The sequence below is a fragment of the Ctenocephalides felis genome, unplaced genomic scaffold (assembly GCF_003426905.1).
Source record: "Ctenocephalides felis isolate EL2017-DRISC unplaced genomic scaffold, ASM342690v1 CF-g0.4_SCAFFOLD_01886, whole genome shotgun sequence".
Taxonomy (NCBI): Eukaryota; Metazoa; Arthropoda; class Insecta; order Siphonaptera; family Pulicidae; genus Ctenocephalides; species Ctenocephalides felis.
The window spans coordinates 155,474,053-155,496,584 of NW_020538040.1; the positions used below are offsets into that span (position 1 = coordinate 155,474,053).

Consider the following 22,532-nt stretch of genomic DNA (forward strand, 5'->3'; position numbering starts at 1 on the left):
CTATCACTGGCATATCCATAATACAACGCTCTTTTCACAACAGCGAAATCGTCCACTACCGAAAACACACTGTCACTAGGCGTCGAATGCGCGCGATCCTCTTACAAACGTTTCGATTTACACGCGAATTATTTTTTTATATATTTATATATAATATATTATATCCTACACATACATCTAAAATCATTATATACTTATTATCTAGTACGTATTTGAGACGACATCGTGTTTTGTGTTGTTCTGTTTTCGAATCATTGCGAATATTGCGCGCAACATTCAAATTACGACGACGGTGGCTGGCTGCTCGACTCCGGCTGCCTGTATTGCTTATGTCGGGACTTTGGAGACCGCCTTCAATAGATCCGCTTGAGATTTATCGACGGCCAGACCGAGACCCGTTGTGCCCGACGACAGTTTGAGCGAGTCGTGGTGGTGATGGAGCGGCGCATGATGGTCCATTTTGTTTGATTTGCTGCCGTCCTGCTGCTGCTGCTGCTGTTGCTGCTTCATGCGATCTTGTTCCTCGCGTTCGCGCCGCGCCTGCTCGTTGATCTCCTTGACCGCACGTAGCTCTTTCTTCAGCTTCATCCTGCGGTTCTGGAACCAGATCTTGATCTGGCGCTCGGTCAGACACAGCGCGTGTGCGATCTCGATGCGCCGTCGCCGCGTCAGGTAATGATTGAAATGGAACTCCTTCTCCAGTTCCAGCGTCTGGAAGCGCGTATACGTCTGGCGGCCACGACGCCTCGGACAACCGTTGGGTCCTGGAAAGAGAAATTGGAAAGAACACGCGGTTAGATGATTCTGGATAAATGATATTTATAACTTACAACTAACACTAATAAAACTACATATAATAAAATAGTACGCCTAATAAAATTTCATAGTACTACATTCAACTACTTTTTGTACAAATTACTACAATTTTTCCAAAAAGTTCAATTCAATCCAAAGTTAATTAAAAGTGTTCAAACTGTCTCATATAGCAATGCTCTCTCACCAGCTGATATTTTAACAACAAAAATCTTGTTTAGAAGAATTAAAATGTGCAAAATTTGAAAACATATCGAAATATAATTAACTTCTCATAGGATAAGTTATAGTTATCGCAAAAAATCGAAAATGCAATTTTTTTATATATATCTTTACGTTTCAAGTCATTCAAAACATTTTGGCATACCTTAGAAAAAATAAATGTATTTATGTGTATGTGTGTGCGTGTGTGCAGCTACAATTTTTCGTAGACAATTTCGAGAGCACGATATTTTAATTATTTAAAAACATTTTTATTGACAAGGAGACGTGCTGATTACATTTTGGCAAAGGCAATTAAGTTTGTGGGATAATGGAACGTCCAATTTGATTCATTCAAAAAAAATTTCACTTGAATTCACGGTATAAAGAATTGTTTACATTTTTAGGAAGACAGGTCTAGCGATTAAAGAGATCCAATAAATAAAGGATAAAAATGCAATTTGGCAGTCAAAAATAATGAGAAAAATGCTTACGCGTTTCGATTTACTATCTCTAAAACAGCTAAAAGATCGCGATCGCTTTGCAAAAATGCAAAACTTTTAAGCAATTTTAATTAGAAATTATCAAAAGCTCTATTTTTCAAGTTTTTCAAATAAAATAGGTTTTACAAATGTGTTCAATAGTTTCAATTTATTTTAAGTTTATTTTTGCCATGCAGCAATAGTTCAATTTTGTTTCATTTACCAACAAATTAAATCAAATATTTTTCTTGAGAATTATAAAATTTCCGCAAGAAATGAAGAACGACCTTATGACCTATCCCCGAATGAAAGAAATCTCTTTATATCTGAAAACCATCCATTACATCACGTCATCAAATATTCATCCGAAAACCAAGTCGAAAATTGATACAAGTTTTCAGGATTTAGATGTTGTGTTGTGATACGAACTCTGAATTCTGAGCGTGGAATTTTAATCAACTGTGCAACCATAACAGCTTTTTTTCTAAGAACTCACAGGCATCATATGCTGAAATCTAATGGAGAATCCAGTTCTCAAATGCTATAAATATGAAGTGTGTTATCATTCACTCAAAGAGATGTAATGCGCTATCAGGAATTGATTACACAAATAGTTATATTGAACATCATTGATTATAACGAGTGATAAAGATTATTTTAAAAATATGTAATGGACATTTAATGCATAAGTACATATTTATATTAGTTTATGACTATATCAACACCGCATTATGAATTATTACGGTATAATATATCATTAAATGCAATTTATTTTTTCTGAATATTACAAGTTAGATTCTTCACACACATTTTTAACATATACTTATTTTAGAGTTTTTGAAAAACTGTCCTGGATAAAATGCTAAATATTTCTAAGCGGTTTATAATTCGTTTTAATAATTCTGCGCAAACAAGCAAAAAAGCTTTTAAAAAATCCTTATTATTGCCTAATAACCCTGACAAATCTTCAAAACATGTTTCAAAAAAATCGACTAAAGAACAACAATTAACCACAATCTCCTTTTACAACGGTTGTGTAAACCTAGACGCAATAAAAACGAAATTTTAGAGAGTTGTGTTTAAAAAGTACATAAAAATCCTTTACATCCGTTGATTTCCGAAAAGGTTAACTTTCTAAAATTATATTGCATGCGATCTTTTGTGTAAAAAATCCTTTTCGTAATAAAAAACAATATTCGCAAACTTTCACTCTACCCTTTTCTTAAGTAATATTTTTTACAACAGCTCGTGCAAATTTTCACTTATTTGACAAGACGACTTGATATAGGTATGAGCGGGTAATAAAACTCTTTGTTCAATAGACGGCAATAAAGCTGAGGAGTCACAAACAGTTTTTTTCCCTTTTCGAAAGTTGTAAATACGAAATTTTATAACTGTATTTAAAAAACATTTTTGACTTTACTAGGCATCAGATGCACACGAGGAGAAAAAAATCAAACTGTGTAAGATTTACTTAAATCACTGTTAGATGACTAACGTATAACGCATCATAATTAAACTAAAATAATTTTGTAAAAATGAACCTAAAATAATAACAATGATTCGCCGATCAACGTCGATTAAAGATAATATTTGCGTTTACATGTATACATATTAACATGCACCTATTCATTTTTCTAATTTTACTAATATTATCAATAAAACATATGATTACCGAATTGGATTTTTTGACGAAAACAAACAGTGCTATTGGCAAAAAATGAATAAATTACTTTCGTTGTGTGTTCGTTGCAATATTAACTAGAACTTTTGTTACATTTTGTTGTAAATTTTGTTAAAAAAATAAAGCAGAGATCAATGAGTGAGGAAACAAATAACTTTACTCTTTGAATATAAGATAAAAATAATTATAAGACTAGATAGCAAAGCATTTGCATTGTAATTTGGTCAACTTTTTTATTTCATACTAATAGTAGGAACTAGTACCTGGTACTATACACTGGGGCCTCGCTTTACGGCCTAGATACGTTCCGCAAAACTTGGCCGTAAAGCGAAAAGCCGTATAACGAATCAATTATTCTAATACGTATTTATACAAATTCAATGGGATCGGTTCCAAATTTAATAAATATATAATATGGTTTATCATTCAAAATGCATTTTATTTTTTTATTTTGTTTAAATTATAAACATATTTAACAAGAACATAAATTTTACATAAAATAAAAAACTTCAAAAACATTCCATAATTTTTAAATACAGACCACTGTCACCATCATTTTGCGCTGGTGGTTTGAAAAATTTAGATGATGTGATTGATTTGTGATTTATAACAGCTAATGGCTGAGTTAATTCCTCGAGAGACATTAGCGCTACGTTCGACGTCAGGATCGTTTTCAAGGAAGATGTTATTCCTTGTTCAAAATATGAAAAAGCGCTCGACATGATTTTTGATGTTAGCTGTTTGGATACAACACGTTCTGTATCTACATCAATTGCCGGCTCTGCTTGCAACTGATTAGCTGCAAGTAGATCCAGCACATCAGATTCGTTTAAATCTTCAAAACCGAGATCATGTGCTAAATCCAAAATGTTTTGTCTAACTTCAGGAAGGAAATTAACCTCTGCATCGGTAGTTTTTATACATTCTGGCCATATTTCTTTTCCAAACATGATTCATTGTTGTCGATTTCAATTCCTTCCAGGATTCACTAATGTTCTCAACAGCATCCTTGATATTATAGTTTTTCCAAAACGTTTGAACCTTTGAAACGTAAAGATATATAAAAATTTTCATTTTCGATTTTTTTGCGATTACTATAACTTTCGCTACGGGAATTTAAAAAAGCCGTTATAGCGAAACATTTTAGGCCGTATATCGAAAACGTTCCTTAATTAAAGAGGGCCGTTATAGCGAAAGGCCGTATAAAGAGCGGCCGTATAGCGAGGCCTGGGTGTACTACACTAGTACCTACTACTAAATTTCGTTTTATGTATACGATAGGAGCAATTATACACATAAATAAAACGCATGAACTTATACACAGTAGACTGAAATTTTATAATCCCTTAATACATAACATTTGTCGACAGTTTATTAATTTCAGTCCTTGGCCGCATACGATAGAATATACATATCGTCATATGACGCTTAGGTACGCGTAGCGATTATATTTAAGCCAGCTCGTCTCTAAATGAGTACATTGCTCCGAGGGTAATGCCAAACAGTCTGCGTGTGTCTACAAATCTCAATCATATGGTATTAATATTGGAATCAAAATCCTGTTCATTGTCAACTGTGACGCATTAGATTCATTATCTATTTTTAGAGCAGAGAATATAAAAATATAGAAAATATAATGTAACATTTAGGTAATGGATCAATTCTTTGATCCATGTCAAAGACACGTTTGATATTAAATTTGATTAAAATAATATTTGAATGGAAGTGATATTAAATTTATTTAAAAACTTCGTAGTTAGAAAAAAAATAGAATATATCAGAGAAAGAATAAAAAGAAACTAAATTTTATTTAAGTTTCTCTATTTCAATCCGGGTGGATTGGCTTTCAAACTCGACATTTATTTTTAGGTGCGACCACAAAATTTGCTGATATTCAGAATGGCAAAAAAAGTTTCTCCATAGAATAAATAGCCAAATGATGTAAAATCGAAAGCCAATAATAAAAAAAGTTTTTCTAAACTATGTAAAAATTGATTGGATGGCAATCAGTAACTTGCATGAGAAAATTTGAGAAGAAAAAAAATGTTTTTAGGTCTGTGTGTGAAATAAATTTATTAAAAAAATATTTTTTAGTAGTGTAGTACTTTGTTTTATTTTTGTTGTCATTTATGTAAAAAATGAACTGTGATAAAATTTCAACTACATTGATCATTGATGTCTTGAATTAGAAACAAATTGAAGATAAAAAACCTGTTTTTTTTCTCTTTACCTTTTATATGAATATTTTCTATATTATTTTTTTATTTTCTTCTTTAAGTTATTTTTATTTTTATTTATGTTAAATTGATCAATATTTATACTCAATTGTGAATTGATCGATATTTATTTTGTGGATATTCTGAATTTTGAGTGAACTAAAGACCTTTTTTAGATCTATACGTGTAAAATAAATTTAAAGAAAAATGAATCATTAAAATAATAATGATATCTACTCTTCTTTTTCTTTTAGTACTTTTTTATTTTTATTATCATTTATGTTCAAATTTATAAACACAAATTATAGATTTATTTCAAGTACGTTTGTTGGTCGTTGATATTTGGAACAAACTGAAGCAGAAGAAACTTTCTGTAGATCTATACGCATAATTTGAATTTAATAAAAAAAATCATTGAATAATTTATGGTTTATATTTATCTATCAATTTTATCATTTATGATATCTATTCTATGTATCTTATTTCTTTCTCTTAGTACTATTTAATTTTTGTTGCCATTTATGTATAAATTAATCTATGCAACTTATAAACTTATTACAAGTATGTTGGTTGTTACAGAATTATGATAAAACAATGTTCTAAAAATCCTTAACAAAATTTTAGATTTTTTTAAATTCTAAACTTAAAAATCTGTCGACATTTATCATGTGTATTATGTATTTTCAATAGAGTTGTTTTTAGGTCATTGACAGTGAAACAATATTTTGTAGATAATTTTCCTAAGAAGTGTAAATGTGAAATGAGAAGAAACTAATAATTTAGCAAAATTGATTACTTAGCGTTAAAGAAAGCAACAGGATACTTTTTGCAATTACGTATATCTATTTCACTTCTTGTTTATTGTAGAATCTAAATTTGCTTTAGATAGACACATATTCTAGATTCAAAAATTCAGAGACATGTGAATTTGACAGCTTATTTGAATATGCTGTCTTAGACAACAGAAATTAAATCTGAAGGTGTTTTAGAAAAATGAATACTTAAAAAAGTTGAAGCTATTATTCATACAAATCATTCCTCAAAAAAATCGTACTCGACTCACTCAATGCATTATTCTGGAATCACACAAATCCTCGTTTGAAACGTTGAAATATTCAAGCGACTTTAGCAAAACAAACCAAAGCATTTCTGAAAGATTTTAGAAAAACATCGATGCAGTTTTCGAATGCATCGGAATGCGCACACACGACCACATCGAATAGACGTAATTGTGAGACCTGAATACGGAAGTAGCATTTCGACTTCGTAGTATGTATGTGAGATTTGGTTTCAGGCATTTGAAAATGTCCTCAGGGGTTTTTAGTAGTTTCACAGGCTATGGTACAGTTACATGTGGCACAGTAAGAAAATATCAATACTAATCGTTTGGTAATAATAAATAATTATTATAGGCGTTGTACCAGAATGTAGGCTCATTGGCTGACAATTAGTTGGACGCCTACGCGAATCTAGAAATTCTAGAGTGATCAAAATTTATAATTTAATTACATCCTATTTTCCGTTGTATATTTTTACACACTCATGTTGGTAAACCAACCGTAGCCAAAATTACGCATTTGAACATATCGATTACCAATATTAATGTCATTAAATCACGTAAAATCTGAAGTTATTTGTAAATAATATTGTATATTATTTGTTTTTAATAAAACCTGCACGACTGTTAATTTATACCGATAAATAATTAATTAGCTATGCCATACTATGTAAAAACAACATTGCTCAATATTTTATTAAAAAAAAAAACTAGTATTTAAATATGGCATAGTTCAATATATAAAGATCATCATATTTTAGAAATAATTTTAATGAATGTTGTTAATTTTTGTTATATTTTCTTTTGTTGAAGTTAAAAATATAATTTCTGGCCTATATTTGCCAATGCAGTAGAAACTGGATAAATTTTATATCCGCTTTTATTTTATTTATATATTTAAATTGCTCTTTTTACTCACATACAACACACATGTTGTTTCTCAAGCGAAAATTATATATACATATTTTTAAATATGTTACGAGCATTTAATAATTTTATTAATATTCAACTCTAAGATGTTTTTTATCATAAGTGCTATTTGGCTAAAAAATTACATTATCAATAGCACTTTTTTAAATAAACATATATAGAAAACCTTCAAATGAAAGACATAATAAAAAAAAATAATTAAAAACGATGAAGATTAAAAAAATACAGGAATGGTGGAAAATCATGAAATAAATTGAATGAAGATAATATACTTAAGATTAACTGCATTCTAGTGAGAGGCATATTAAAAATAATGAAGTAATATTTCATAATCTAAAAATGTTCGAATAGCTTTTTTTTAATTTTTGAAATTTTGACTAGTCTTTCTGCAATTAAAACCTATACCATGTTTTTGCAATTTTCAAAAAACGTTGTAAGGTAATTTATAAAAACGGACAACAAAAAAACTAATTATCACAACTCTATTATTTGTTGTATCTATATATGTATTTAAATATCTTTTATACGGGTTTCAACATGAAAAAAATTAGGTTATTATTTACATTAAATTGTTAATTATAAATGACACATCGATTAAATTTGAAGATTTGCATTTATACACACATAAACATACACAAAAAACTAAAAAATATACTATTAGCGAACCGAATTTTCTGACGAAAAATGATCTATTTCGGGAAGGTACAAATTTTAATATAATACTAAATAAAATGCATTTGATTATGTGCGTAAAACATTGAAAATAGAAGTTTCGGAAGCTCAAGTTGTATATATATATATTTGTGTGCAGCGCAACACACGTGCATTTGGGAAGAAGATGCGACGGCATGGGCATTAAAATGGCCGCCGACATGCGAGAGAAAGAGACAGAGTCGCCCGAGTCGAAGATACCGAACTCTACACGGATCACGGATGGCTCTTTGCCCCTGTTGTCGTCATGGCAACTACCCTATGCGTCTCCGGTATTCCTGTAAACTGGCACCGTGTCTTCTCCATTTGTATGTCGCAAGGGTAAATCCTTATAAATCACTAGCACGCCATGCTGTTGGCATTATTTACGGATGCTTTGTCGACCGCAAGAACTCCTCGTATAGGACTCATGAAACAAATACACGATGCTAAAAGAGAGCGTGGACACTGTCATATTAAACGGCACTGAACAATAAAAATATTCTTAAAAATTTGGAGAACTTAAATAGGGTAGACCGGGGCTGTAAGGTCCGCGGGTAAAAAGGTTCACCACCGATATCTCAAAAACAAGTTAAGTTACGAATTTTTTCAACAACAATATTTGAAAGTAAAGAGAAGAAGATTTATAACCAGCCATCAAATTTATTCTAACGACTTATAAAAATCGAAAAATAAAAAAATATTTGGGAAGTCAAGGCCTTATTGTAATAGGGGTAAGTAGTGACAGGCGTTTTTCAATATAATCTAAAATGATATCAAAATATTTTTTGTCTCAATTGGACATGTAAATAGTCCTGCATAATATTGTCATAGCTAACTGTCCCGCAGGCCGATGCAATAAACAGAACTGTGCAGATGCGTTATATTTGACAAGTTATATAAAATTGTCCTATCATAAATTTTGCGTTATTATTATCGACTAATTTAATATTTTATATATCTCATTTCGTTTCAAATTTATCAATATTTGTGTAACAATTTTTGTGATAGATGAATTGTTCGAGAAATGTAAAAAAAAATCACACTTGGGGTTAGTTGAAACAAAATTTTGAGGCTAGTTGTGACTAAGATGCAAGTGAAGAAGATTAGATAGAATTAGTTTTAATTTGTATGATGTGGGCACATGTAATGTTCTTGAAAGTAAACAATAAATTATCAGATGTATTATTGTCGTTTTTATGACATTACTCCCTGCCCCGGTAGATGTTACAACTAACCCTAAAAAGGGATTGAGCTGTAACACTTATTTTTGAAAATGATTAATTGTGAAATAATGAACAATAGTTAAAGCATTTATCTAGCTTTATTTCGCAAAAATATATTTAGTGGATCTCAAGTTACAAGCCCTTAGCTGCCCCATATTATATGAACTATATCTTATTTCATTATATCCAAACATTCATCACTAAATATACGTTTTAACAAAATTCTCATCAAACGAGTTGGACTTGCATTTTCTACTCGATTTTTTTCATTCTCAGACCTTTGTATACGATGGAATCGTTCCATCCCATGTAATGTATCACCGCCCATTGTCTTGCCTTTCTGGGACCAGTTTTTAGACTCACACAGTCCACCACGCTTGTCCGTCAAATGTATTTCGTTTTTTTTTTATTTATATTTTTTTGGTTTCTGTTACGAAGCTGCAGGTAGAATGAACAAATGGTTGTTTCAAAAAAAACTGAAGATTTTTATCGTTATTTATTTATTGCGGTTAATGGTTGTAGTATTGTCACGTAAATACTGCGGCGTATTGAGAAACAAACGAATGATATATGATTATTGCGGGAAAGTCAATCAAAAATATATAAATGGATCCTTTTGTTAGAAAGTCTATAAAAGAATAATATTATAGATAATAAGGCGTTGTATAATGTTAAATAATTGTTTAACTGATAATTGTTGAAAACGACAATGACAATAATATAGAATCTTAGACTTTCATTGATAAGTCTAAGTGATTGTCTAATAGTGAAACCTTTCTGTATGTATTCAAAATTATATATATTTTTACATGTCAATTTGTAATATGAGGATCTACATATTCAAAAATGTAAATGTGAGGATCTATATTGTCAAAAACGTCATCCCTGCAGAATCTCTACGACAATGAACTTTTTGCTTTTAAATAAAGTTGTAAATATTATTTTTGTATTTGAAAATCAAGAAATCGTTAATAAATGGAAGCTTATATTTAATGAATACTGAATACTGAACACATATTGTTTGTATTATTTCAAATGTGTTATCAAGTTAACCAGTTAACTGTGGCGCATTCATACAACTGTGCGCGCACTTTGGTATCGTCAGAATTGAAGTGAAATGTTGTTTTGGAAGTGAAATGCCACTTACAGCAATTGATTTTATATCGACATAGTATAAGAATATTTGCTTCGAAATATTCTAAATATTGATATTGATAATATATTGAATCTATTTATTAATGATAGTATTGACTGATAGTATCTTGAAATTTGAGAATATGCATCGTTTTTTCATTTTCAAAAATTGCAATTTAAATAGCCAGTGTCAATGATTTATACGTATGACAAGCATACTCGTCCATACAGAAAATTTCGGTACTTCTCCATCACAGTTTACTGGTAAATAAGGCAAATAGTCATGTTTTTTGTGTGTATTCAAAATGATACATATTTTCACATAACCAGATATTTAAATTTGAATATTACAGAGTATTCTAACAAAGTAAGCTGCAGTCGACAACGACCGCTTCTATTGTTGAATGCACGATCGCACAGTATCAAGTGACAATGAAGGCATTCCCTGACTATATAGCGTTTCTCTGTCCATATTTCACAAACCATACTCATATTATTACGAGCATGTTCAGATCATGGTCATTTTATGGAGATTCTATAAACCCATCTCCGTCGTATGCAGTCGAGAACAATCTGATACTAAAATGAAACTAACCCCGTAATCTCGACCATTCAGAAAACTGGTCGATGTCTGTTCCTTCGTCCGTATCGCGCAATGGCAGTGCATATTTTTATAAAAGCTTCATATGAATCGCAAAACTAGATTTACAGAACAGTAGTGAAGTAAATGAGTACCAAACGAGATGTTTGTGAAACTTGTTTACGCGCTTACTGCTATTTGTCAGAGAGAAGTTTGTCGTGTGATAGAAGGGTAATATATTTTGAGCTACGAAAAATACTAACCCAATTCTGATTATGTAACTTTTTATAGTAAATGTGCTACAAACTACAGTCAAAATTGCAATCATACTAAAAGTAATATTCCCATGTTTCAAGTATTGCAGAAAATTCACTTAGAATGTCGTTGCTTTGCACGTAAACAAGTTCCGCACACACAAGCAACTTAGAGATGATTACAGGGCACCAATGAGATACCAAGAACCAGAATTAGTATAATATAACACAGAAAGGATTGACGATCGGATGCACACATAAATACATTGAGGTTACAAAGTAAGCGAAATGTCAAGCACAAAAATAAAAACAGGGAATAGCATTCTCTCCCATCAAACGAGCCAGGATTTGATTGTCGTCCATTGTGACGTTTGAAACGCGATCTGATCTGACGACAAAATAAATTATTTTTCATTGTGCTGATTCTGAATGTGATAATAAATTATATGCGAACCGAAATAATGGGAGCTTTTAACCAATGTATAGAACTACTATATTCAAAAGCTATAAAAATTTACATGCTAAATTCTTACAATGTTGCATTTAGCTTATTAAATAATGGGTCAGTAGTTGTAAGAAATAAACGTGGAACATTTGAATATGGCAATATAAACTGCATAATATCGTAACTTTTATTTAATAAGTGCACCTATTCCATACGCAACATCAGCAAATTTTTGGTAGTTCTTTCTAAAAGTTACGAGACCTCATAAAAGTGTAATTAATATTTTTTACTTTGTAAACATTTAACATCTAATTAATTATACAATGCATACAATCGCATATTGACAATCGATTATGCAAATTAATTTTACAACATAAATCAAACAATGCAGATCTAATCACAAAAATGATCGCATCTAGGAACACGACTGAGACTGAATATTAAATTAACACAAATGGCGTTATGTTATGTATTATCACAATCCTTCATCGTTTTGTTAATGACGCAATGCAGTAGTAGACCGAGCCATAAAAAAAAATACTTAACAACGCGATTTCTTGTATATATGCATGCAAAGGTAACATGAAAAAAACTTTATTCGTGTTTATAAGTTCTACATCAAGAATAATTAAGGTAATTTAGAGAAATGTCAACAAGGTAAAATTGATTGAAAAAGAATTACGAAATAACAATTCAGGGTTCAGGAAGCATAATTTGTGTCATAAAATAATGTTTTACCATAATATAAATTTAGTAAAACGAATTATATATTTATGTTGCATTTAAAGATGATTCAAATTACAATTTCTGTCACGAAGTCGTGTAAATCAAATGAATACTCGGTTTGAAGCGGCGGCGAGCGTTGATAGTGAGGCCATTTCAATTCACAAACAAATAAACATGCGATCATACTGTTTATTTAGAAATACAATATGTACACACATAACGGCATATCTTACCGACACAGCGAACCGTGTAATTAAAAATTGAAGGAAATTTCCAAGCATTATTGAAAGAATAATTATGGATAAAACCATTAATAAATCACAAACATCTGTATTAATAAATATTTTAAAATTAATAAAAGTGGTAAAATTTTTTACAGATATGTGAAGTCGCCTTTTACTTCAATATTTATCATTGTGCTTTAAATGATTGCGAATTCAAATACTACACTGCTGTACAGCAGTGTCATTCCTTCGAAAAAAAAACTATTGTCGAAAAAGGGTTAAATACATGGATACATTGTTAAAATGTATGTAATAACAAACATATGATTGTCACGTAGTGTAATTAATATTGTATTATTAATGCGTCCATTTGAGTCCTAATCAAAAGGAGAATGATTTGAAATAATGCTATCATTATTTTCTTTGAACAATTTAGAGATTCATTTTGCTGAAGCGTTTTCATGCAACAAATATGGACATTGTTAATTCCGGACGTCGATATCTCACTTGCGAAATTCCTAAACTTGTCCGCCAAAAAAATGGATGCTTCATTGATCATTACAACAGTAGTAGTAAAGACTGTTTGAATGTGCCCTGAGCCAATATTGAATGAAAAGTTATAGTTTTATTGGAATGGAAATATAAAGATATCAAATATCAATACCAACGAGAGTGAATATTTGCAACACGTTAATCAGAAAAAAACCACATGGGCCATGGAAACTTTATTAGATAATTTCGTTAAAGAACATTTACAGTATCGAAGAAAAAATTTATGCCAAAATTCCTGGAAAATACTATTTCTTATGTCACACATGTGTGATTGATCTTATGTTAACACTTTTTTTCACGAAACCAAAGAAATGTTTAGGTTTTGTTCCTCCCAAGCTTTCGTTAAATATTGCAAATGTATTGTTTGCGTCGGACATCTGTAATTTGTGTCGCCTTCTTTCTACCAAATACCAAAAAGCCACATATGACTGACATGACAATTACCGTGTTTATGGATTAATATCAGGATTATAATAATCAGAGAATTAATAGATGAGTGAAAGTAAATGTAACTTAAACAAAATTCTTAATTCAAGTTATTAAAGTAAGATCAAATAACTTTTATTGTTTAAAATATCCGTAAGCTCTCTATCTACACCGCTTTCATCGAGTAACTTGTGCATCTGTACGTAAGTACAAGCAATACCGAGGAGTTGAGTGTTGAATTCAGTTTGTTTACAAAGTGCGCGTTTTTATGTCATCCTTATGTGTGTTTTATAGTGCGGACGTTTATCGTCGCGCATATATTGCATAACACTATAAATTCTGATGACCTTGAGACGAAAGTTAATGACCCATTAGGGTATTTTATTACGGCATTTGAATCGAGCGGTTTTGTATATGAAGAGCGGAACGCGTGGCGCGGCTTAGAGTCATCGTGATCGCGTAGCGTAGCGCACTACGTTGACGTAAGGCGTGGAATTAAGAATAGATAAATTGATGGCACGTTGACGTTGTTGAAAAATTTATAATACGACGATTGTTGTTTTACTATTGTTTTATATAGTCACATCCGAGCCTTGCGATTGGAATTATCTACACCGCTTTCATCGAGTAAACTTGTGCATCTGTACGTAAGTACAAGCAATACCGAGGAGTTGAGTGTTGAATTCAGTTTGTTTACAAAGTGCGCGTTTTTATGTCATCCTTATGTGTGTTTTATAGTGCGGACGTTTATCGTCGCGCATATATTGCATAACACTATAAATTCTGATGACCTTGAGACGAAAGTTAATGACCCATTAGGGTATTTTATTACGGCATTTGAATCGAGCGGTTTTGTATATGAAGAGCGGAACGCGTGGCGCGGCTTAGAGTCATCGTGATCGCGTAGCGTAGCGCACTACGTTGACGTAAGGCGTGGAATTAAGAATAGATAAATTGATGGCACGTTGACGTTGTTGAAAAATTTATAATACGACGATTGTTGTTTTTACTATTGTTTTATATAGTCACATCCGAGCCTTGCGATTGGAATGTCTCATAATGTAATTAACACGTTAATCGCCATGTCAGTCGTATGTGTCTGACGCTAAGAAGTTCTACATGAGCCATGATAGACATAGATCACTGACAAACGGACTGGAGAACTTTTTGGCTTGTCAAGAAAAACAGTTTTAATATAGGGCCATTTCAGTTATATGTGTGTAAAATAACAAAGAAGTATTTTCCAGGAGTTTTGACGAAAAAATTTTTCTTTCAAACATTTATACATTTTTATCTAAATTCTTTAATAGTTACCATGGCCCATGTGAAATTTTTTTGATATTATCGTGGCGTATAACGTGTTAATGCGATTAGTTAGTACTATTCAAAAGTAAATCATTATTTAAAGTTCCTAAATGTGTCTGCGCTTACTTTAGTAAAAGTTAAGTAGTAGTATTTGCATAAGAATGAAGTATCATTATTTTAATTAATACTGTTCTTATCGAGTTGAATGAAAACTGATTCTGCAAATCGTCTTTGTCAAATGCTCGACTCATAAAATAAAAGTATTACTGTTAAGTTTAATATATTCGTTTATCATAGTACCTAGTACTACCCTTGGTTTTCATTTTATGAATAATCATTTAAATAAAATAGTTTTTCTAAGTTTTTATTTTTTACTCGCTGGTTTTAGTACGAAACTAGGTGAAAGTATTAAACCTTTTCACAACCTTGATTGCATGTACAAATTTTAATGGCATTTTCCAAAAAACTTTAGAACATTTATTTTAAAGGAGGGTCTTTCAAAGTCGACAAATTTTGAACAGTGTGTTTTATATTGTTTGAACAACCCAGATTTAGTTTCGCCCAACATTTTCAAGCATCAAATATCGACAATATCTAGTGAATCAACACCTAGGCTTTACACAAAAGTACCTCTTCTAAATGTGCTGATGCTCTAAATTTGCTATATTATAATCGTTAAAAAGAATTACTTCATGACGTTAAAAAGAATTACTTCAATGAGAAATTTTTACTAATGAAGATTTTTGACTCGTTATTTAGTTAACCCAATTAACCATTTTTAATCGTTTATTCTGCAGTATTTTATTCAATTTTTTATGCTGCTGCCTTTAATGACGTCTTTAACCTGGAAGTTAAGTCTGTGCGAATAGTTTCATTGGTTAAGTAGCAGAGAACATTCACTGTAGTCCTTAGTATTTTTAAATTACGATTATAGTTTAGCATGACTATAATTATAACATATATGACTATAATTTCCTCATTAATCAACCTAATACAATATTTACAAATTCCTTTATATTTGCAAAATTTAGCTTTTTAAGCAAATTTTCCTTATTTTAATCCGAGCTTGTATGACGTGTGTATGAATAATACAAGGCTATTTTCTGCATACGAGTACGTATTTAGATCACGTCATTATACACATCAACTGTTTTAAAACACACGATCATTAGTAGTTTGTTTTAAGTTTTGCCGAAACATGAATTAAAAATATATAAAACATCCGAGTGTTTCGAGCAAATCGATTCGGAATAATACGAAAATCAAAATTACTAGTAAAATAATACAGATATTTATAATAGGATTAGTTGAATTACACCAGGTGATGTAGTAGCACGACCTCATTTATTCGTTGACAATAAGACTAGCTTTTATAGACCTCGTATATTAATATTATCAAATCAGTCGTTATTCCGTAATCACTTTCACAATTCTGTTATATTTTATAGGAATTTATGTCGTTAACCTAGAGCTGCTAACGTAATATATACATATAAGAAAGTCATAAAAATAGAGAGAATTTACTTATTTGAAACAGGTAAGTATAAACAAAAACGCTTTTACAGAAATTAAATTAATATAATTAATAAAATTAATATAATTCCCGCATTAAAATAATTGCTTACAGTTCATAAGATATTTTGCTATAGTCTAAGTGTTAAATTTTGATCCGTTGAAGCGTTGAAATTGTCTGGACTTAAGTCTAAACGTTAGGAAAATAATGAATTTCACAGAATAAGGTTTCCATAAAAAACATATCATGACATTAAATATAATATCAATCAAAATTATTAATAGTGAATTGAGCATTATTTAGAGCACGCAAAAATTATGTATACCTACATATAGAATACAAAATCCAGTGCATATAAAATCCATATTATTATGGCTTGTGAAAAGGAGGTCATTTAAAGTAATAAATTCAATAATTATGGGCCATCTATTTTTTTTTGCAGCCACGGTTATGAAAAAAAAATCATCAAAACAAAAGCACAAGATCATAGAAATAAAACAATCTGTAGCCACATTTAGTGCATAAACAAGAAACAATAGTTCATTGTTTAGAAAAACCTGGGTATGTATGTGAACATTAAAAATAGATCATATTATTTGTAAATAGATAAATAAAGTTAGTTTGCATACAATATTTAAATGCACAAAAAATATAAATATTAAAATTTTAGCAATTTTTAACAAACTCTGACAATGAAAAGGACAATAGACATACAGTAATGGAAATTGGTAAGAAAGTTAAGTCAATTTATTGATAAATTGATGTTTATTTACATGTCAAAAACTTTCCCTAGTGTAAAGTGCATTTTTATCGTTCTTTCCACACTTTTTTTTATCCAAAATCTACAAATTCTAAAAATAATAAAACATGTGCAGCACATCACTAACACTAATGTGCACTTAAATATCACAGAGTCATAACTCATTTATTTTTTTCGAGTAATGCAATATTTATAGTACTCGTTATGTAGGGTCAACGTTAAAGGATTCTATGGCATATTTACGGTACTTCGGTCTTACACATGAAAGAGTTGAATATCTGGAAGATTTACAACGCTTTTTGTCCTACATCGGCCGCAAGTCTCAATAATTGCTCGAAGGGTTTTTTTGCCCGCTTTGCGCGCATTTAAAAGTTTTTTTGGTGTCCGATGCACTAGAGATGATTTACCACGGCCATTATTTTATTAGGGTTATATACACATATACGAATATAATTTACGGACACGAACAGCCGGTCAAACATTATGTCCTTCGGGTTGTGTCCTTGCAATTAGATGCAACTGGAAAAGTGCCCTGACGTCACGAACGGGACGTCAACCGCTAATTGAAATGTATGTCAAGCAAGATGAATGCTTGACGGTGAAGTTTCATGGACTTTTAATATTCAGATTTTTTTTACAAAATCCAAATAAAGCGTACGAGTTATGAGCAGTGGTTGCAAGCAGCTGACACATTTGGAATGTTGAAAAGTAGAGCATACGAGAATATCTGATTTGAAATATGGATTTTAATAGTAATTCAAAAATTTAGTTTTATGAAGAAATATATTGAAATTAATCTGTTCTGTACATATATTATCTTGTATGGGGTGCATGAATTAGTTACTTAGTTGCCTAAGAGTTATGGTAAGACGCTTCTAGTAAATGTTAAATACTAATCCAATATACAAGTTTGTACATATTATCTGCAGACTAAGTTAATAAATTTATTATGTTAGAGAAAAACTGATTTTATAAAATAGTATAAATATAAATTATGAAAATTCTAATAATGGAAAATTCATTTATATAAAAAAAAATCCATAAAAATCTACTAGCATATCTGAAGAAGTAAACAAGTTTGTAAATTTTAAATATTTAATTTTTTTATAATTAATATTAAATAATTGATCATAAAATATATTATTACTTATATATTATTAATTTATAAATTTAAAAAAAAAAAACGCCAATCAGATAATAAAACTCTGATCGTGATCCACATATGAAACCGATGATAAAAGACAAAAACAAATTAAAAAAAATCACAATTTAGCAATATTCTACTGTTTCTCTAATATTGAATTAAAAATATAAAAAACAATTATCATAGATATTAGGTTAATAATTAGATAACTATACAAGTTCTTAATTCCATGCATTTATCCTACATGATCCAACATCAACGACGCCTGATATGTCGTCAAAATGTTAAAAACCAAAGATTGTAATCAGATTACTAAATAAATTATAATATCGAAATTCTTTGACGTCTATGCAAACGTGCAAATGTTAATATTATTTTACTTTACACAAATGTGCGTGAATACATACAATATAAATAGTAAATCCGCCTATATAAATCACCAAAAAGCGTTGCTCTTAAAACTAATTTTATGTAAATGGCGGTATATAAATTCCCAAAGCAGTTTTAATTCATAAGACCGGCGTTTGAAAGAGATAATTACTGTTAACGATCAAAACATATGGTTAAAAGTAACAGTTATCTTTAAAGACAAAAAATTTAACCAGGCATTTCGTTGAGTGTCTGAAAATTAATATTATAAATATAGATGAAAATGAATAATTTTAAAAATTAAAAAAGTGTAAATTATAATAAAAAAACTTTAGCTTAAAATCGATTAGATGTGACTGAGTAAACCTTTACAAAAAAAGAATTTTCGAAATCCTGGAATTTCTCTGAAGTACAACGCTTTGGCTACTCTAGTGTACATGACTCAAAACATTGAACAAATTCTAAATATTTTTGTGAGATAAACAGATGCAGATTTAATTAACATAAAAAATACTAAATTATTCTATAATCATTTTTTAATTTAAATTGGTCAATATTTGAGATAAATTCGTATAATCGATCATTTAAAAGCAATATTTCATTAAATAAACTACATTACGATTCTTGATTTAATTAACTGAAATTAACCTTTAACCGATTAGAGTGAGTGACATGTTTATCACAAGATAAGAGCTAATGCAGTGTCATGAAATCATCTCAGCAATTTTCTAGTCGAGTCTAGACTCTTGTTTTCTCATTTCCCTTCGAAAAGTCCGAATTAACTTTACTATAACTTAGACATAAAAAGTTTGTTGAATGACCCCGGTGAAAAAAGACACGATCAACTTTCTAATAAAATTGCTGACGGATGCAAAATGATTTTATCATTCTTTCGCCAAATATAGTGCTGGGATACACATCAAATAAATAATCATCGTAAAATTGTCAGTTATCTACCCATATCGCCCGCAATTGTATTTAATAATTACATAATAATAAAAATTTAAATTATTCATTGGCGTTGTAAAATATTTGCATATATATTAAGCTATTGTATGGTTCTAATCTGCACACATAATATTAATGAACAATCAATGAAAGATACAAAGTAGTATTTATTACAATAGTCCCGTCTGTATTCAGCGAGGTCAAATGGCTGCAATTGTAGGAACAATGTTTGTATATTTCAATATAGTATCATCCTTCACAAATATTATTTTGTGTGTGTGAGCTTCAATTGGATGTTTCATGAATGAATGGATGGACGACAATTTCAAGATAAATTTCGAGCGAGTCAAATAGCTATATTTGTTGCTTGTAGTTGCTTCTTTTATTAAAACCCTGCTAAGAATGGTTACTACTAAAAATTTATTGCAGGATTATCAGATGTAATGGTTGCTTCTTGGGATTTTATCAATGCAATAGTTTACGACCACCATTGACAGAAAACACAGAAGACAAAAATGGTATAATTATGTATATTAAACTAAAATACTCAAAAAACGTAATTTTAGTAAATGAATATTTATTGGGAAAGCTCATTGTAAGTGAAAACCAAGTAAGTATATGTAGGTGGTGAGCTCCAATAATTTGATTTAAGAATTTTGGTAAGACTCCCAATTTACAGTCAGAAATGTTTATGATAAAATTGTTTCTATTGTTTTATTAAAGTTGCATTTATTTAAATGATAACTGTCTACAATAAATGTCAAAGATACATATAGATTTGAAACTTTAGTTTGAATTACGAAAATGTAAACCTACTAATTATATCACGTTTTTGAAAATATGATGATACGCCAAATGTTCTTGATCCGACTTTTAGTTAGTATGTAACAACTGAATACGTCACGTTTTCAAGCACGTTGCTTATTTCTATCACGAAGTTTCAAATGATTTCCCTCTAATTATCTGCAAAAATTCTTTGATGTTTTGAACATCAATGTTTACGTTCCTATAAAACGCGTGTGAGGTCTGCCAGTTTTCTATTAGTTGTATACGATATAGAAAATTTCGTAAACGGTAGAACAAAATAAACAAAGAACACTTAAAAGTTGTTTAACATCGCTTTTCACAAGCCGAAATATTTAGCCTTGGATATTTTTCGAAATGAAAGCAACGTTTATTATTTTTCAAAGCAATTAGTGGTATGCTTAAGCATTTTGAAAAGAATTTTTGATAGCACACGATTCCGTAATGCATTCCATAAATAATTAGATATATTTATGTGTGTGAAGCTTACAAATATGATACATTGTTGTCTATTTTCGATGTACTTGAACATATATTTATTAGAAGTAATGTATTCTAGCTCAAATTAACGTAATTTATGAGATTTCTGATACGATGGAAGTGCACCTAAAATTCTTACGTGTAAACACAGGCAAAGTCAAATAAATTATATAGAAGATTGTTACATTGACCATTATTTGCTAAAATGAGAATAATGAAAAATATAATTCAACATTTCAAATGTAAAAACAGCGGGTAGTTATGTAAAACACTTCTATTTTAGATTAAAGAGCCAGTTCTCGAATATAATAATTATGCTATGTTAATCTTATGAGTTGGTAGTCACAAAATGTCAAAAAGCTGCGTTTATGCTGTTTGATCGAGCTTTTTACACTATAACAATTTCTAAAACTTAACATCTAAATGGCACAAAAGAATATAAAAATAGTTCACGCGTATATTATCACAAGACAACAAATGTTTGCATTTATAATTGCATTGTTATTTGACATCTATGCCATTTGGAGGTTAGATTTCAGAAGTTGATATAATATAAAAAGCTCGATCGAATAGCAAAAACATAGCTCTTGCCAGTTTGTGACGACCAACTCAACAAAAACACCGGTAACACAACAAAACTATTTTATCCTGGGAATTGACCACTAAATTAATATTTTTAATAAAGCACGATTTTGGTATTTCGTTTTGTTTTCAAATATAAAACATATTTAAAATTATTTTATTTAATTATTGAAAGTTTAAAGATTAGATTGAGCTTAACAGGGTCCCTATCGCTGGACACTAATTAAAATATTTCGAACTTTGGCAATTTTTTATGACCAAGTTTATCATGATATTAATAGCTACATCGATGTAATTTATTTATTGATATCTAAAATATATTTTGTAAAATGTTTCAGAAGTAAATTTTGAAACAGCTGTTCTGAATAGTCAAAAAACCCAAAAAGCACACGAAGTGGGATCAATGACTTTGCCGTCGGCATTTCGAAGCTGCCTCCCGGCGGCATACTCCTGTAGTGAACTGCTCGATTGAGAATCATGTACATTCTGTTATCCTTAGTAACTCTTTTTTTACTATTGATGTCACTTTTAGAAAGTTACTACTTTACAAACGTGATTTTCTTAAAAAAATATTTCTTATCGTTTCTCCGAGTACCTACCTACAGTACAACAAAAATGTTGCCCGAGCCGACTCACGGGTTAAGTGCGGTCTGTGAAATTACAAGCCTTGGGTTTTCTACAAATTCATTTGGTTGTTAGTTGATAATACTACATATATTCACGTGAATACATTGCAATATGAAAACATGTCAGAAATTAATAAATTCTTGACCTTTGTACGGATAGTGGTATTAATTAATATCTTACATGATATGAAAGAATAACCACACGTTATATAAATATGTTAAGAATGCAACTATTTCATCCAATAATGTTGTAAATAATACATCACTGGTTATTATTCCAGTAATTAAATCAAGCAAAATATGGTTTCTATTTCGAACTTTTGCTGTTCGTATGCGGGTTATTAAAAGTTTGTAGTAAGCG

General features: G+C 30.2%; 1 protein-coding gene across 1 annotated transcript in view; it reads right to left on the reverse strand.

Moving 5' to 3' along the window:
- Positions 1-327: 327 nt before the first annotated feature.
- Positions 328-22,532, reverse strand: part of LOC113378785 (homeobox protein abdominal-A homolog) — a 74,833-nt gene continuing 52,628 nt past the window's right edge. The window contains exon 5 of the mRNA XM_026619380.1: positions 328-764. Coding sequence (XP_026475165.1) covers positions 328-764 — 437 coding nt within the window. The remainder of the gene's footprint in view (positions 765-22,532) is intronic.